Genomic DNA, 18,976 nt, shown 5'->3' on the forward strand with positions numbered 1-18,976 from the left:
ACGCACACGCACACGCACACGCACACACACACACACACGCACACACTCACACACACACACACACGCACACGCACACGCACACACACGGCCGTCTGTGGAACAGGCTGTGTCAGAGTGAAGTGCTGTGACAGCTGAGAAGCCCCTCCCACCTGGCCTAAGACCCAGTACATAACAGCAAAGAAGCCCCTCCCATCTGGCCTGAGTGACAGTGTGAGAGAGCCGAATTCCCCCTCCCCCTCCCCCTCACCTCCATGCGCCCCTCCTGCTCCAAGGGCTTGATCCCGGCGAAGATGTCGGGCTCCTCCTCGTGGTTGCCGTCGGGGACGCCCCGCTCCACCCCCTCCTCCGAGGCGGCGCTCAGGTAATAGGCCTGGTAGTCGTCCTCGCCGGCGGGGTCAGGCGGGGCTTCCGCAGCCTGGGGGGCGGGGGCTGCTGTGGCCCCGCCCCCTCCCCCCTCAGCTCCGTCGGGCGGCTTGGCGGCGGCGGCGGAGGGCTGGCCGTCCACCAGGGGATCCTCGCTGCCGTCCTCCTCCATCTCCGCCTCCACCTCCACCTCCTTATCCGCCGCGGGCGCAGGGTCCGCCGCCATCGCCGTCCCCGGCCCCGCCCCCGGCCCCGCCCCCACCACCACAGCGTTCTCTTTGGGGAAACAGGTGGCGGCGGCGGCCTCGGGCGTCAGAGGGGCGTGGTCCGCCCGCTTCCCGTCGAAGGCGGCGGTCTCCTTGGCGACGGCGGCGGCGCCGTACTTGCGCGGCTCGCGCAGCAGCGGCCCGGGGGCGGGCAGCATCTCGGGCGGCGGCGGCAGGAAGTCGAAGGTGTTGCTGGCCTCGGCGCCGAGCGCCAGGCTGGAGCCGTCGTCCAGGCTGAGCTCGGCCAGGTCGGGCTCCAGCGAGCTGTCCTCGCTGCTCGTCCTGCGCTTGCCGCCGCCGCCGCCGCCGCCGCCGCCGCCGCCGTGCTTCCCGCCCGCGCCCGACGACCCTCCGCATGCCTTCCCGCCCTGCGACAGCTTGGCCTTCCCGCCCGCCGAGGAGGAGGAGCCGCCGCCGCCCCCGGCCTTGTACATCCCCTTCCCCCCGTCGTCCAGCGCCAGGGACACGCCCCCTCCCAGGCGCACCAGCACGCCGCCGCCCCCCGCCGCCAGCCCCTTCCTCTTGCTGACCAGCGTCTCCTTGGGCCGCACCGCCACCTCCTGCTGGGCCGGGTGCCCGCCGCGGCTCTTGTGTTCGGGGCCGCCCCCCTCCGACGTCCCGAGGCGGCCCAGCCCTCCTCCTCCTCCTCCCCCCGGCTCCGGGGGGTCCCCCCCCTGCCCCGCCTTGGCCCCCCGCTGCTGCTGCACCGCCCGCGCCCAGCAGAAGGAGGCGCTCTTCTTGTCGGCGCTGCAGTAGGTGATGCCGGGCAGCGGGTAGGCCAGCTCCCAGTTGAAGTAGCAGGACTCCACGGCCGGCTTGAAGCCCTGGAACAGCTTGTCCAGCGACTTGCGGTGCTGCCCGCGCTTCACGATCTCGATCACCTTCAGGTGCCACTGCTTCAGCTGCGCAGACAGCTCCCAGCGCCTGCAACACAGCCCCACACAAACTCTGTTACACAGCCGCCAGGACCCGGAGAACCAGGACACGCAGGAGCACACACACACACACACACACACACACACACACACACACCCGCCATGACCCGGAGGACCAGGACACACACAGGAGCACACACACACACAGCCGCCATGACCCGGAGGACCAGGACACACAGAGCACACACACACACACACACACACACAGCCGCCATGACCTGGAGGACCAGGACACACACAGGAGCACACACACACACACACACACACACACCCGCCATGACCCGGAGGACCAGGACACACACAGGAGCACACACACACACAGCCGCCATGACCCGGAGGACCAGGACACACACAGGAGCACACACACACACACACACACACAGCTGCCATGACCCGGAGGACCAACACACACACACACAGCCGCCAGGACCCGGAGGACCAGGACACACAGAGCACACACACACACACACACACACAGTCGCCATGACCCGGAGGACCAGGACATACAGAAGCACACACACACATGCACAGACATGCTGGCTTTATCTGTGTCCCGGGGGGAACTAATGCATGTATTAGCACACGCTGGCAATCAATCAGGAAGACAAGAACAGACACACATACATTATATGTGTGTTTTTGTACCATAGCCTGCAGAACTCTCTCACTCACACACACACACACACACACACTCTCTCTCTCTCTCTCTCTCTCTCACACACACACACACTCTCTCTCTCACTCACACACACTCTCTCACACACACACACACACCCTGTGTCTCACTCACACACACACACACACACACTCTCTCACATACTCTCACACACACACACACAGCTCTGTCCTCAGCTGTAGGCCTCCTGCAGGTAGTGTTCCATATTTAATTGTCTCGGTTTCTCCTCAGACGACTGAAAGAATTCCTCTCTGAGAGAGGAGCAGTGGAGCAGAGAGGAGCAGAAAGCAGCCTTCTGCAGCCCGAGCACGGTGAGAAGCCGCGCGGTCCGGCTCAGGACCAGCGCCGGGCCCAAACGGACCGGCACGCCAGAGATTATTACGTTTTCTGATATATAGAGAGTAATTATTTTCATTAATATATGCACTAACATCATACGGTTATGTATAACATTGAGATCCGATTCTTGCGAATCGTGCAAGTTCACGCATCAGAGAGAGACGGCTCTCTGCTCCTGGCGACAGGTCTCTGGGCCTGGGTCGTAGAGGAGGCGGGGCCGGGGAGGACGGAAAAGGAGGCTCAGATCTGCAGGGTATCGGGGGGGGGGGGGCTGTGGGCCGGGTCGGGGTTGCCGGGTTACCTCTGAGGGCTCATGGTGGGGTCGAGCACCGCCAGCCGCCACAGGACCACCATCTCGTCGCACATGCTGGCGCAGGCGTGGGCCGCCACCTCCGATTGGCCGTTGCTGCGGCCTGTGTGACCGCTGGCGCTGCTGTGGGAGGCGGAGGTGCGGACGCTGTACCACCAGCCGATTATCTGGGGAGCAGGAAACGGGGGGGGGGGGAGGGGGGGGGCGGAGGTTCGGTGAGCCGGGTACACACCGTACCAACACATACCGGCAGTGCGGAAACTCCAAAACAAACCACAGGACCGTGGGACAATTCAGAAGGATTTCATCCATTTAAAATAAATGTGTGTGCGTGTGTGTGAGACCGTGTGCCTCTGTGTGTGTGTGTGAGTGTGTGCGTGCGTGCATGTGTACGTGAGTGAGTGCGTATGTGTGTGTACGTGTGTATGTGAGTGCGTGCATGTGCATGTGTGTATGTGAGTGCGGGTGCGTGCCTGCTTGCATGTACACATGTGTGTGTGTGTGTGTGTGCGTGTACATGTGTGTGTGTGCATGTGCGTTACCTGTTCATAGGTGAGGCACTGCTCGGTCAGTATCTCCAGCAGGGGCGCTGCGTTGCTGTCCCTCCTCTTGAACATCTCCCTGACGATGGAGAGAAGGTTCCAGATGCCCTCCGGCTCCCGGCCCCTCAGGGGCCTCAGGAGACACGCCCACTCCGCCGCGGCCGGCGGCTCCGTGGACGACAGGTACATGGAGTTCACATCGCTGCGCGGAGAGGGAAACCACGGCAACCGTCAGGCACCGCCCACCGACGCGGCCCCGCCCACCAGCAGCACGGTCCCACCCTCAACCCACTGCACCCCCACATTCTCAACCCACTGCACCCCCAACACTCTCAACCCACTGCACCCCCAACACTCTCAACCCACTGCACCCCCACATTCTCAACCCTCAGCACCCCCACATTCTCAACCCACTGCACCCCCACATTCTCAACCCTCAGCACCCCCAACACTCTCAACCCACTGCACCCCCACATTCTCAACCCACTGCACCCCCACATTCTCAACCCACTGCACCCCCAACACTCTCAACCCACTGCACCCTCACATTATCAACCCACTGCACCCCCACACCCTCAACCCACTGCACCCCCACATTATCAACCCACTGCACCCCCAACACTCTCAACCCACTGCACCCCCAACACTCTCAACCCACTGCACCCCCACATTCTCAACCCACTGCACCCCCACACTCTCAACCCACTGCTCCCCCACATTCTCAACCCACTGCACCCCCACATTCTCAACCCACTGCACCCCCAACAATCTCAACCCACTGCACCCCCACATTCTCAACCCACTGCACCCCCACACACTCAACCCACTGCACCCCCACACACTCAACCGCTGCACCCCCAACACTCTCAACCCACTGCACCCCAACACTCTCAACCCACTGCACCCACATTCTCAACCCACTGCACCCCCACATTCTCAACCCACTGCACCCCCACACACTCAACCCACTGCACCCCCACACACTCAACCCACTGCACCCCCACATTCTCAACCCACTGCACCCCCAACACTCTCAACCCACTGCACCCCCAACACTCTCAACCCACTGCACCCCCAACACTCTCAACCCACTGCACCCCCACACTCTCAACCCACTGCACCCCAACACTCTCAACCTACTGCACCCCCACATTCTCAACCCACTGCACCCCAACACTCTCAACCCACTGCACCCCCACATTCTCAACCCACTGCACCCCAACACTCTCAACCCACTGCACCCCCACATTCTCAACCCACTGCACCCCAACACTCTCAACCCACTGCACCTCCACATTCTCAACCCTCAGCACCCCCAACACCCTCAACCCACTGCACCCCCACATTCTCAACCCACTGCACCCCAACACTCTCCTGCACCTCTGTTCACAGCAGCCCTATTAGCCTGGCCAGCGTGATCCATGGCTTCACAAACACAGCAGACTGTTCAAATTAAAGCAGACTAATAGCACATTAACACAGATAAACTGGACGTATATCATCCTGCTAGCTTGCTGCTAAAAACAAAAAAAAATAAAAGCAGGACGGTGCTCATAGCGATTTAGCCCCTATTAACAGGCCTGGTAAACAGGCCATTGCATGCGTGTGGGGTATAAGAATGCACGGTTGTACAGAGTGGAACAGGGTCGTACACCTTGACAATTTCCTCCATAACAGAGCGACTCCACTCCCGAACCATGTACTGCGTTACACATCCGAGCCTGGACACGCCCTTCCCCACGCCCCCCACGCCCCCCCACCCCCCTGACCTGAAGACCACCGGCGAGGGGCCGCAGAACTTGTGCAGGGTCTTCTTGATGTTGTCGCTGAGCGTGGACTCGTCCAGGTACCAGGTGCTCTGGTCGGAGGCCGAGGGGCCTGCGGTGGGGTCTGCAGAGGGAGAGGAGCACGTTAGCGCGAGGCTAAAGACTCGAAGTGCGTTTCACTGCTAGAGATCACAAACTTTCTGTAGCCCAAACACCATCCACTGTAAAAATGACAAGTCCTTAGAGACTTCTGAAAACATCTTTATTGCACATAAAAACTGTCTGGGCCAACTGAAAACATATACTAAACCAGAAATTATATTTAAAAAATGAATCAGTTAAAACACAAATATTGAACCGTCCAGACGATGAGCCCGTATGGGTCTATTACACACGATGGAACACAGGCTGCCCCCTTCAGGAGAGAGAAGGAAGTGCAGGCAGGGCGTACCTGGAGCCCCGCACACGGTGTTGATGGCAGTGGACTGGGAGGACAGCAGTTCATCCAGGAGGCGCTGGGCGGTGGGCAGGATCTGAAAGGAAAAGAGACGTCTCTTTCTCTCTCTCTTCTCCTCCCTCTTTCCCTCCCTCTGTTCCTCCCTCTCTGTTCCACCTGCGTGCACACAGACCCCCTGAGTGAGGTTTCGATCCCTCTCGCACTGCCAGAACTTACGTCTTCTGCCCAGCACAGGTCTTTCATTAGCCAGAAGAAAAACAAGTGACCTTTTGAGTGGCGAGTAAGACTACACTACCCACGTCTCACGGCTTACCATAATGCATCATGGGACAATGGAGCCACTGTTCCTCCGAGTTACTGAGACCAAGCGTAAAGACAAACAAGAGTCTTGAGAGGGTCCCTCCCCAGGCATGGAACTGCTACCAACACAAAGCTCGGGCCTGGAAACTCCTAAATACATATATTCGTAACACTATACGTTTAAACTGAAGCCTTTCCAATACAACGGTTACAATGACCTTTAGAAACACGGCCATTTAGAAAAGGGGCTTTAAAAGTAAATCAACCCCACAGGACAAAAGGTTAGGAAAATAAAAATCAATTGACGATCGATTCCCCTGTGGATGATACCTTTTTCATTCTATGACATTTTATAGTTTTCCAATTACTCCACATCTCTTCACTAATGTACCTACAGTCAAATAATGAAGACCGTTATATTCCCGTTATATTAATTAACAATAAATATGTGCCTTTTCTAAACCTAACTGAACGATCTCTCAAAACACATCTAAAAGAATGTTCTTGAAATTAACTCCATTTGAAATCACTAGCTTAGTCAGTGAGTCTCAGATTTGTGCTAGCTCTCCTGTAGTACCGTGTGGTCAGCAGAGCGGTAAGAGCTCATTGGCTCATGTGTATGGGAGGAGTCTGCATGCTTTGGCACGCAGTGTGCTCCTACTGTGTGGGCTCAGATGGGGGAGGGGCAGCTCCAGAGGTAAAAAATGAACAATTCCAAACCGGGAAGCGAACAGGGGGGAAGAAAAGATCCAAAAAAGGAAGAAAAGAAATATAGTCCCAAAGAATCAAAAAGGAGAAGAGAAGAGAAATAATGTGAGGTGTTTTTTTTTTTTTTTTGGTCCTACCTGCTGAGGAAGCTCGCTGATGAGGTACTGAGCAAACTTCTGCAGCTGGTCCCTCTGCAGCCGGGACAGGGACTCGGACACAGGAGCGCGGAGGCACACCGCCGAAGCCTGGGGCACGGGGGACAACCAATCAGTGAGCGACAACCCCCATGTCACCCACCACGTGCTGCTGGGAAATGTAGTCAAATGTAGTCAAATAGCATCTTTGTGCAAGAGCTCCGGTTAGTCCAGTCCAAGGACACGGCCAGTGACTTTTTAAAAATGTTTTTTACATCATTCAGCAGGATCTTTAAAAAATGAAAAGCAATGGGGCCTCTAGTGGCGCAGTCCGTAGAGCGCCATCCACATGCTCAGCGCGAGCCGCGACGTCGGCGGTTCGAATCCGACCGCCGACCTTTGTCGCACGACTCTCCCTCTCTCTCTCTTTTTAAAAAAAGAAAAGCAACACATATTTGGAAGTACATTTCAAACCAAGGGCTGGTACTGCCCGAGCCAAAATGAGGCTGCTACAAAGGACATCAATCTCTCAGCGAGGTCTTCATAAACAATGCCTCCACCGTCCTCAGTCCACACACAACCATCCGCCACCTCTCACTTTCACACAGGCTCAGCTTTTAAAGCACAGGACCAGCACTCTGCTGCCTCCATGCAGAACACCCAGCATCTCCTCATGCAGCATATTTACTCCAAAGACCACCGTGCGCTTCACTAGTTACGCCCTGACGCGGGGGTCTAGAGACTGAGGGGGGCTTTCTGAGCTTCGTTACTCATCTTTCTGCGTTTCTCTCTTCTATAAACTCCCTCCTTTCCTCCTTTTTTGGGACTATTAAACACACACACACACATACATCCACACAGACATATGCACAAAAAACACACACACACACACAAACACATACATACACATACACACAGACATATGCACAACTACACACACGCACACACACACATAGACACACAACCCACACACACACACACACACACACACACACACATCTGGATGTGTATATTTGGATTCCACCTTTCTTAAACAAATGTTGCAAATGCTGAACTGACTTCCAAGCCGGCGGTAAACCTGAAGAGACCTCCGGCTCTTGTATTCGCAGCGTTACACACTTGACATCAAAAGCACATTTTATTATTTTCCTGGAAAAACTGAGAAGTGCACTTCACTCTGGTGGTATAATGAGCCCTAAACGCAGTAAACAAGTACAAGCGGACCGTGCGGGGCATTTAAGGGCAGAAGCGGGGCGTTTAAGGGCAGAAGCGGGGCATTTAAGGGCAGAAGCGGGGCGTTTAAGGGCAGAAGCGGGGCATTTGAGGGCAGAAGCGGGGCGTTTAAGGGCAGAAGCGGGGCATTTAAGGGCAAAAGCGGGGCATTTAAGGGCAGAGGCGGGGCATTTAAGGGCAGAAGCGGGGCATTTGAGGGCAGAAGCGGGGCATTTAAGGGCAGAAGCGGGGCATTTAAGGGCAGAAGCGGGGCATTTAAGGGCAGAAGCGGGGCATTTAAGGGCAGAAGCGGGGCATTTAAGGGCAGAAGCGGGGCATTTAAGGGCAGAAGCGAGGCGTTTAAGGGCAGAAGCGGGGCATTTAAGGGCAGAAGCGGGGCATTTAAGGGCAGACGGGGGGCATTTAAGGGCAGAAGCGGGGCATTTAAGGGCAGACGCGGGGCATTTAAGGGCAGAAGCGGGGCATTTGAGGGCAGAAGCGGGGCGTTTAAGGGCAGAAGCGGGGCGTTTAAGGGCAGAAGCGGGGCATTTAAGGGCAGAAGCGGGGCATTTAAGGGCAGACGGGGGGCATTTAAGGGCAGAAGCGGGGCATTTAAGGGCAGACGCGGGGCATTTAAGGGCAGAAGCGGGGCGAGTCCAGAGCTTTTCGGGGCTGTGCCTCTGTCTGAGGCGCAGTATCAGCACGCGACAGCTGCTGCTATCCAGCCTGAGCTGCCGCTGCACGCCCGCGCCCAGCCAACGGCGGGGAGGGGGGGGGGGGAGGCGGGCGGGGAGGGGGGGCCTTCGGCAGGGGCAGCCGAGGTGAAGCAGCCGGGGGCAGGCGAGGTAAAGCAGCCTTTTTTTTAAAGCCGCAGCCGCAGCCGTTACCCACAATGCAGCAGTCGCGACACCACCTTCTGATTCAGGCGCGTCCCTCCTCGTTCCCCCCCCCCCCCCCACAGGTGAGGGAGAGGCAGTGGTACGTTCCACGCGGCAGACGCGGTCGTGAAAAGGTCATTAAGAGGAAGACAGAATCTTCCGGAATGCAATACGAAATGCTGCCTGTTCAAAGACTCTTCTTTTTTTATGGCCAATCCAGCGCAGGGGACTGCAAGCTGCAGAGCAGCGGCACTGTACTCTGCAGCTGCACAAATCTGCGCATAAGCTCGCATCAGTCTGGTACCAACCTACCGATTGATATTATGCACAGTGAGCATGTAAGCAACTTAGCCTGGAACTACTAATAAAAAGCGATTTGCTGTCTGAATTGTACACTAAGTCAATGTTCGTCTTGCATGAAACACGAGCTATAAATAAAAGCATAAATAATCTTATAATCTCGGAGCTACTTGGCCAAACAGGGACCGTGACACTTTGATTAGCTGCTAATTGCAGGAAGCATGACAAACTACTGCCCATTGCCTTTCTGAAACATTAAAGCCCTTGCACGGTCATAACAATTGATCCTCAAAAATATCTGAAGGGAATAACTAATTAAAAGTTACAAGTGGAACATCTTCAATATCTTGCATGCTGAGATCCTTCACAGACCTGTAGCAAAGCAGTGCTGTTGTGTGGCGGGGGTTTAAGGAACAGTTCAGCCTCTTTGCATCAGCCTGGTTCCTTATCTGAGACCTGCTGTGCACGTGAGACAGTACTGCCTGCGGTGTGCTAGCGACCGAGACCCAGAGACAGAGGGAGGGAGGGAGGGAGGGAGGGGTGGAGGAAGAGAGAGAGGGGGGGAGGGGGGAGATAGAGAGAGGAAGGGGGAGGGAGGGGTGAAGAGAGAGGGGAGGGCGGAAAGAGAAATAAAGAGGGGGGGAGAGGAAGAGAGAGAGAGAGAGAGAGAGGGGGAGAGAGAGAGGGAGGGGGTTCTCTACAGGAGGGTGCTGCTGTGAAGATAAACACAGCAGTAGTTCCCAGTGAAAACCACACTGCACCCACACACACAAGCAAGCGAAAGGACAGACAGACCTACACAGACTCGTACAGACAGTCAGACAGACACACCAACATACACTCATACAAACAGGCAGAGACACACCGACACAAACTTGTACAGATAGAGACACACACAGACTCAGAGAGGGAGAGAGAGAGAGAGAGAAAGAGAGGGAGAGAGAAAGAGAGAGAGAAAGAGAAAGAGAGAGAGAGATAGAGAGAGAGGGAGAACCATAGAGAGAGAGGGAGACAGAGAGAGAAAGGGAGAGACAGAGAAAGAAAGAGAGGGAGAGGGAGGGAGAGACAGAGAAGGAGAAACAGAGAGAAAGAGACAGAGAGAAGGAGAGAAAACGAGGGAGGGATCTGGGAGGGAGGGGGTAACAGAGGCTAGGGTAAAGCAGAAGAGGCTGGGCATCCTGTCTGGGGACTGTGAGCACTTAATTACTTTGCTGTTAATCCAGTGGATTCAATACAGAATGTAAGGAGGCTCATGTGGGCCAGACACAGGTCAGAAGGAGGCTACGGAGGAGGCACGTGTGCATCTTCACACGCTCTTCCAGAGAGCGGGGCAGAGAGAGAGAAACAGGCCGCTGGACCTGTGACTCACTGGACCTCAGACGAGTCAGGACTGACAGCCAGCTACACAGAGGACTGGAAAGCGCCCAGACGCACTCACTGGAACACTTTACACACACTGTACTTTACACTCTACTTCACACACACACTGTACTTTACACTCCACTTCACACAAACACTGTACTTTACACTCCACTTCACACACACACTGTACTTTACACTCCACTTCACACACACACTGTACTTTACACTCTACTTCACACACACACTGTACTTTACACTCTACTTCACACACACACTGTACTTTACACTCCACTTCACACACACACTGTACTTTACACTCTACTTCACACAAACACTGTACTTTACACCACTTCACACACACACTGTACTTTACACTCTACTTCACACACACACTGTACTTTACACTCTACTTCACACACACACTGTACTTTACACTCTACTTCACACAAACACTGTACTTTACACTCTACTTCACACAAACACAAACACTGTACTTTACACTCTACTTCACACACACACTGTACTTTACACTCCACTTCACACACACACACTGTACTTTACACTCTACTTTACACTCCACTTCACACACACACTGTACTTTACACTCCACTTCACACAAACACTGTATTTTACACTCTACTTCACACAAACACTGTACTTTACACTCCACTTCACACGCACACTGTACTTTACACTCTACTTCACACAAACACTGTACTTTACACTCCACTTCACACGCACACTGTACTTTACACTCCACTTCACACAAACACTGTACTTTACACTCCACTTCACACAAACACTCAAAAGTGCTTCAGAGATGGCATGCTTCAGGGTCCACGGGCACAACCAAAGCTCGCCTGTCGAATGGGCACACAACTAGGGATCAATATTTCTCCTTTCGTGAAAACTTGTCAAAAATCTAAAATTGTTTAAATAATTAGAAACTGAGATTCAGATGGAATGGTTTCACCAAAAAAAAAAGTTAAGTCCTTCATAAATCGTTTTCAAATGGATCGTTTCCATCTCTCTGTTGACTGCACATGAATCCTTGCTCATTAGCTAACCACATTAAAGAGCCTCTCTACAGTCACAATCGCTGGAGATTTCCAGCATGGGAAGCAGTACGCAGGGACTGACTGCAGCTTGTTCCTTGGGAAACCACAGTAAAATGTGGGAGCGGGTCTATATAATGGCCAGCTGTTTGGCAAGCTCCTGACTAGCTGCTGGCAGGCAGCTAGAAAGCTATTGGCTGGCTGCTGCTTGGCTACTGGCAATGCCATTGGCTGAGTACTGGCAGGCTGTTGGCTGGCTGTTGGAAGCCTATTGTATATCTACTGTTTGGCTGTTGGCAAGGCTGTTTGGCTAGGCACTAAAAGGCTGTTGGCTAGGTGCTGGAAGGCTGTTGGCTAGGTGCTGGAAGGCTGTTTGGCTAGTTGCTGGAAGGCCGTTGGCTAGGTGCTGGAAGGCTGTTTGGTTAGCTGCTGGAAGGCTGTTGGCTAGGTGCTGGAAGGCTGTTTGGCTAGGTGCAGGAAGGCTGTTGGCTAGGTGCTGGAAGGCTGTTTGGCTAGGTGCAGGAAGGCTGTTGGCTATCTACTGTTTGGCTGTGTGGCTGACTGCTGAAAGGCTGTTTGGCTGGCAGCAGGAAGGCTATTGGCTATCTACTTTTTGGCTGTTGGCAAGGCTGTTTGGTTAGCTGCTGGAAGGCTGTTGGCTAGCCGCTGGAAGGCTTTTTGGCTAGGTGCTGGAAGGCTTTTTGGCTAGATGATGGAAGGCTTTTTGGCTAGGTGCTGGAAGGCTTTTTGGCTAGGTGCTGGAAGGCTGTTGGCTTGCTGTTAGTAGGCTGTTGGCCGGCTGCAGTTCTGCCACAGGCAAGGCCATTGGCTGGGGGCTGGTAGGCCGTTAAAATCAGCCCAGAACAGCCTGCTGTGGAACTGAGCTGGGCCCAAACTGGGGCTATCAGTCCTGTGCAGTTACCTCTCCACCCTCTTACCCCACCAAACACTACAGCTCAGAGAGCACTGATACACACACACGCATGCACACACACACAGACACACACGCACATGCGCACACATACACAAGCACGCACACACAGACACACACATGCGCACACACACACACACACACACACACACAGTTCTCATGTGTCATCTCGCATGTCCTTTTTCAAAAATAGTCATGGAAATAAAATAAGGCCCGAAGAAAAAAATTGTCTATCCTCTGGTGAAGAATGCGAACTCCGCCAAGAGCAGAACATGACCCAACCCAAGCAGAGCACAAACGACAGCGAGCTGAAAATCGGTCACCCCTTTTCCAAATGCAATTCACCCCGCTTCCAAATGCAAATAACCCCATTTCCAAATGAAAATCACCCTGAGTTTCAAATGCAATAAATCAGCCTGTTCTCAAATGCAAAAATCTCCCTGTTCATAAAGGCTAAAATCACCCTGTTCATAAATGGAAAATCTCCCTGTTCATAAAGGCTAAAATCACCCTGTTCATAAATGGAAAATCTCCCTGTTCATAAAGGCTAAAATCACCCTGTTCATAAAGGCTAAAATCACCCTGTTCATAAATGCAACTATTAACTCCAACTTGGAGGGGGAGGCCCATGGAAAAGGACTCTGATTGGTCAGGGCTGACCCAGGCGGGACGGCCCGGCGGGCGGGAGGCTCCGGAGGCGCACTCACGTTGTGGATTCGGAAGAGGCAGAGCGCCACCACGTGGGCACACCACTTGGCCCCCGCCCCGCAGGTGCAGCTGCAGGAAGTGATGCGGCAGCGGTCGAACATGACGGCCACATTGTACGCGCCCTTGGACTGCCCGGCCTGGGGAGACACCACGGTGGCGCTGAGGTGGAATCCTGTGGGGGGGGGGCAGCAAAGGGAAAATAAATCAAACACAGAGCAATCAAACGACGAGGAATCTGTGGGGGGGAGGAGGCAAAGGGAAAATAAATCAAACTCTGAGCAATCAAACGCAGAGCAAATATACACTGAGAACTCTGACAAAGAGCAATCAAACAACGATGAATCCAACACAGAAACCGAAAGAGCAATCAAACACAGAGAGCAGTAGGTAGGCTGGACGCACACAGAACAAAGACACCCCGCAGACATTATAAATCTGACCCAGAAGTATCACACAGCGCTAGTAAGTAGCACCTAATTAGCGAGCAAGACAAGCAGCAGTAAGTAACAAATTAACACAGAAATACGCCCAGTGGATACGGTGAATCAAACCCAGAGCAGATTCACATCTGAGACATGTTAAGTCGAACACAGAAAAGAGTTACGGAGCAACAGTAGTCAAAGACAGAGCAAATTCAAACTGAGAGCACAACGAAACCAAAAACATACGAAGAAGCGGTTAAACGGGGCAGAAAGTATTCTCGTTTACATTACGTCAACGTGCTCGCTGAAATTACTTAATAAACCGGACTCGATAAAAATCAGGATAAACGATGAGGCAGCCTTTCACGGCGAGCGTGAAATATTAATTTCACAGATATCTGGGGAGAAGAGAAGGCGTTACTTTATTAGCTAATTGACTGGCTGAAGATGAATTGTTGTGCTGCTTTCCACACCTCCTTGTCACGGGAGGAAAAAAGGAAGACTGCTGGCCTCCAAAGGAAGAAAGTACCATTCGGCAGTAATAAACACCGGAATGACTGCCCACAGGTACTGCCTCAGTGAAATGTCCAGGTGAACACACGCAGACCGTTAGCCGCCGGCGTCGCCAGCGCTAGCATCCGCCGGCACACGGGTACTAACGCAGGGACGAAGCGTCTCCATGGAAACCCCTGGTGGACGGACAGCGCCGCTCGCGGCTTAGCGGCGGCCTGCTCCGCTCGCCGACGGGACTGCGGGGTGGAGGGGGGGGGGACATTAAGAGACCGATAATCCCGCCATGGTTCTGGGACGCTTCCGCTAATCCACCATAAACCACAGCTGCCCTGCTCCCGTTAAAGGAACAGGCACCAGAGAGGTGCGTTAAGGATGCAGACTTCTCAAATTAATACAAAGGAAAGCATACTGGTGCAGTACATACTAGAATTGCTAGCTTTCTTCTTTTCTTTCTCCTGTTTCTGCGCTTCTCCATTCCCTAAATGAGATCTCCAGGGAAAGGCGAGGCCCCTGGGGGGGTGTGGGGACGTCTCACGGGGAGGGAATGTGCAGTTAATCCCGTGTGGGGTTCCTCCGGGACGGAGGGCTGGGACAGGATGCCCAAACTCCAGGAAAAACCAGTTCCAACCACAGCTCCATCCCGCTTGCAGTTACTTCCCCATTAGAAGGAGACAGAGAAGGGGGGGAGGAACACACTCCACCAGGGCTGGCCATTCACTGAACAGAGACACTGGGCTGCTCACTCCCTCTCAACCATCTGCACAAACACTCTTACGTTTGGGGCAGGCTGCTCAAAGTCACCCACACTTTCAGCAGAAGTAATCTGAAGAAACAGACCATCTTTTCTCATAATTCAGAATGGCCGAGTCAAACTGTGTGCTTGTGACATCCCTGTGGCCCGGGCGGGGGGGCGGGGGGGGAGGGGGGTTAGAATGGATTACTTCACACAGGAGGATGGATTACTTCCTTTCTCAATCACGTGGCACAAAAACATTTCTCACTAAGCAGAGAGAGAGAGAGGGGGAGGGAAAAAAGAAAAGAAAAATCAATCCGTTAAGTGAGAGTTGGTAAGAACTCGGGGCTGTGTGGCGAGCTAGCGACCGGCAGAAGCCAGCGCCAAAGCAACACGCCCCGTCTTTCAGGACAAGAGCCTTTATTGTTCATTTTTAATCCCCGTTAAACAACGGCGACAAGTGCCTCAGTTTTCTGGCAGCGTATAAGCTCTTGCTCCCCCCCCTACCCCCCCTTGGCAGCCAGTGAAAAATAAAGCGCACACACACACACACACACACTCGCGCACGCAGAACGAATGAGGAAATGGGAGTCCTCCATCATCTCTACTGTACAAACATCCCCCCCAGCCAATAAGCAGCAGCTGGGGGGGGGGGGGGCCGAGCAGCCGAACAGACGAAGTCCAGATCTTGACGCGCTCCCAAAAATGGTGCGGGGTCAGACTGGGTCTGCCGCGGGAGGCTGCGCGGTTGGACGGGACGGGATGGGACGGGCTGGGCCGGGGCGTGAGCTCCGCTGGCACGGGCGGCGTTTCGGGGGGGGGGAGGGGAGAGGGGCAGGGGGGAGGCGGGGGGGTGCTCACCGATCTGCAGCGGGTCTTTTACGGCACGCATCCTGTACAGCTGCTCTCCGCGCTGGAACTCGTCAGGGCTCCCATTGGCCAGACAGGAGTACAGCCTGGAAGGGGGAGGGGGGGGGGGGGGAAGCACCCGTACACATCAGCGTCTCTCCTCCACCGGGACGTCCTGTCTTCTGACTCGCACCCAAAACCCAAAGCTCTCTCTGGCCTTTAGCTGTGGCGTGTGCGTGCCTGAGTGTGTGCTTTTCTGTGCTTGTGAGTGTGTGTGTGTGTGTGTGTCTGAGCGTGTGCACTAGTGTTCTTGTGAGTGTGGTTACCTGTGCCTGTGTGAGTTTCTGAGTGTGTGTGTGTATGTGCCTGAGCGTGTGCACTACTGTGCTTGTGAGTGTGTGTATCTGTGCTTGTGTGTGTTTCTGTGCATGTGTGTGTCCGTGTGTGTGCGCCTGAGTGTGTGTTTCAGTGCTCGTGAGTTTTTCTGTGGGTATACGTGTGTGTGACTGAGTGCCTCTAAGTGCATGCGTTTCACTGTGCGCGTGTGTGTCTGTGAGTGTGTGTGTGTCTGCGAGTGTGTGTGTGCCTCTAAGTGCGTGCGTTTCACTGTGCGCGTGTGTGTGTGTGTGTGTGAGCCTCTAAGTGCGTGCGTTTCACTGCGTGCGAGTGTGTGTGTGTATGTGTGTGTGTGTGTGTGCCTCTAAGTGCGTGCGTTTCACTGTGCGCGTGTGTGTCTGTGAGTGTGTGTGTGTGTGTGTGCGCCTCTAAGTGCGTGCGTTTCACTGCGTGCGAGTGTGTCTGTGAGTGTGTGTGTCTGCGAGTGTGTGTGTGCCTCTAAGTGCGTGCGTTTCACTGTGTGGGTGTGTGTCTGTGTGTGTGTGTGTGTGTGTGTGTGTGCCTCTAAGTGCGTGCGTTTCACTGTGTGGGTGTGTGTCTGTGAGTGTGTGTGTGTCTGTGAGTGTGTATGTGCCTCTAAGTGCGTGCGTTTCACTGTGTGTGTGTGTGTCTGTGAGTGTGTGTGTGTGAGTGTGTGTGCGCCTCTAAGTGCGTGCGTTTCACTGTGTGGGTGTGAGGCTCATTCACTATGTTTCCATTACTGGCTGTGCGCTTAATCTGCGTTTATGAAACAGCCCCACTCCGTCTTCCCCTGCAGTTACCACACAAAGAGCCTCACGGTCACATGACCTGTCAGAGAGCGCCACGCAGCCAGACGGACACATTTACACCACTGGCCCGGGACACCGGGGCTGGGCTTCGACCCTAAACCCCCCCCGGTTAAGCCTGCACGCGCCGCAGCGTGACCTCACCGGATGTCCTCCTCGTTTTCGGGGAAGCTCCAGTAGGCGATGCGGAGCTGAAGCTGCTCCGGGACGGGGGGGTACACCTTCTCCACCACCTCGAACGGGATGTGGAACGCCACCTGCTTGGCAGACAGCTCCACCAGCGGGATCACCTGGCCATCTGAGAGTCCCGCGCGGGAGAGAGAGAGAGAAAGGGAGGGAGGGAGGGAGGGAGGGACGGAGTGAGAGCGAGTGAGTCACAGCTCAGTCCCACAGCAGGGGTAAGCATACGACCCCCCCAAAAAACTTCCCCCCTCCAACTGGCCAACTGTAATGAACAAGGTGTCGTCCACCTTCGACATCAATGTACAGAATACCTGTGGAAGTGCGGTGGAGGAAGCTCATCTTTCTGCAATTATATACATACAGGAGGGAGACTGCGTCCCCCATGCGAGAAAACACACACAGACACGCACGCACACGCACGCACACACACACGCTCACACATACACACGCACGCACACACACACACGCACAGTCACACGCACACACACACACGCGCGCAGTCACACGCACACACACACACACACACACGCTCACACACACATACACACACACACACAGACACACACACGCGCAGTCACACGCACACACACACACACACGCACGCACACGCACACACACACACGCTCACACACACACATACACACACACGCGCAGTCACACACACACACATACACACACACACGCAGTCACACGCACACACACACGCTCACACACACATACACACACACACACACATGCAGTCACACGCACACACAGACACACACACACACATCTTACTTGTCAGAAAAGATTCCCATTAGAGGCCGCTCACTCTTAACGGATGGGGGATTTTCTAACCACCATTACTGGCTGCGGGCCAGAGAGGCTGTGCTCATTTTCGGGAGCGCCAGACAGAAGAGAAAAAACGCAACACTCTGCCACCTTAAGAGGTCAGAATCTTTAACTGAGTCCCCACTGGTTCGCTTTGTTTTCCAAGGCAGAAAAAAAACAGAAGCACATCCCAGTCTTTGCGTACACGCTGGGGTTTGTGTTGCGTAGGTGCTGGGAATCCAAATGTAAAAAGAAGGGAAACCCCACACTACTACTCTACATTGCGCTCCCACTTACTGGACTATGTTACACCGTTTCGACCCTCAGGTACACCTGACCGGATGAAGACCTGAGGGTCGAAATGTAACCTAGTTAGCTTTCTTTTTCCCCATTCACCAAGCAGTGCTAAACTGAACTCAAACACACATCGCAACTGCGCCCAGTTTCCCCCCCCAATACAGTGGGAGACCGTATGACTGCACAACCACCATGGGGGGGAAAGCTAAAGCATTATGGGTAAATGCTGGAAACTGAGGTATTAGTGGTAGAACTCCACTGGGGTGGGGGAATGAGAGAGAGCACAAGCTGGCTGGCTCCTCCCACCAGCAGCACAGACCAGGCAGAAACACAGACACAGAGACTCGCTGGGACCAGCAGCACAGACCAGGCAGAAACACAGACACAGAGACTTGCTGGGACCAGCAGCACAGACCAGGCAGGGACACGGACAGAGAGACTGGTTCGGAACTCTCTGCCAGCACCATTTCTACAGAAGAACGTGCGCGGTTGCGGTTACGGTCGGTGGGGGGTGTGTGTGGGGGGGGGGGGGGTGGGTCACAGGGAGGCTTCCCGGTAGCCACAACCGCATCCCTCCCTCCGAAACAAAACTACGGTTTCCCGTGCCAGCTACGGGCTGACACCGGGAAAACAAAACACGCGGTTTCCGCCAAAACCGTTGGCCCGGAACACGCACCGTTGACGGCCCCCTTAAGCGGGACAGGTAGGGCTGTCTCTGAGAGCCAAGTGGGTTATAAAAAGCCACGACAGCGTGAAGTGTCGCT

The 18,976-nt window shown here is 54.6% G+C and overlaps 1 protein-coding gene across 1 annotated transcript in view; it reads right to left on the minus strand.

Moving 5' to 3' along the window:
- Positions 1-18,976, minus strand: part of zswim8 (zinc finger, SWIM-type containing 8) — a 38,037-nt gene that overhangs the window by 12,660 nt on the left and 6,401 nt on the right. Inside the window, exons 2-10 of the mRNA XM_035400071.1 lie at positions 17,067-17,220; positions 15,772-15,866; positions 13,242-13,414; positions 6,800-6,907; positions 5,649-5,730; positions 5,201-5,321; positions 3,432-3,633; positions 2,881-3,056; positions 248-1,553 (exon numbers count right to left, since the gene is read on the minus strand). Coding sequence (XP_035255962.1) covers positions 248-1,553; positions 2,881-3,056; positions 3,432-3,633; positions 5,201-5,321; positions 5,649-5,730; positions 6,800-6,907; positions 13,242-13,414; positions 15,772-15,866; positions 17,067-17,220 — 2,417 coding nt within the window. The remainder of the gene's footprint in view (positions 1-247; positions 1,554-2,880; positions 3,057-3,431; positions 3,634-5,200; positions 5,322-5,648; positions 5,731-6,799; positions 6,908-13,241; positions 13,415-15,771; positions 15,867-17,066; positions 17,221-18,976) is intronic.

Source organism: Anguilla anguilla, chromosome 18 (genome assembly GCF_013347855.1).
Source record: "Anguilla anguilla isolate fAngAng1 chromosome 18, fAngAng1.pri, whole genome shotgun sequence".
NCBI lineage: Eukaryota > Metazoa > Chordata > Actinopteri > Anguilliformes > Anguillidae > Anguilla > Anguilla anguilla.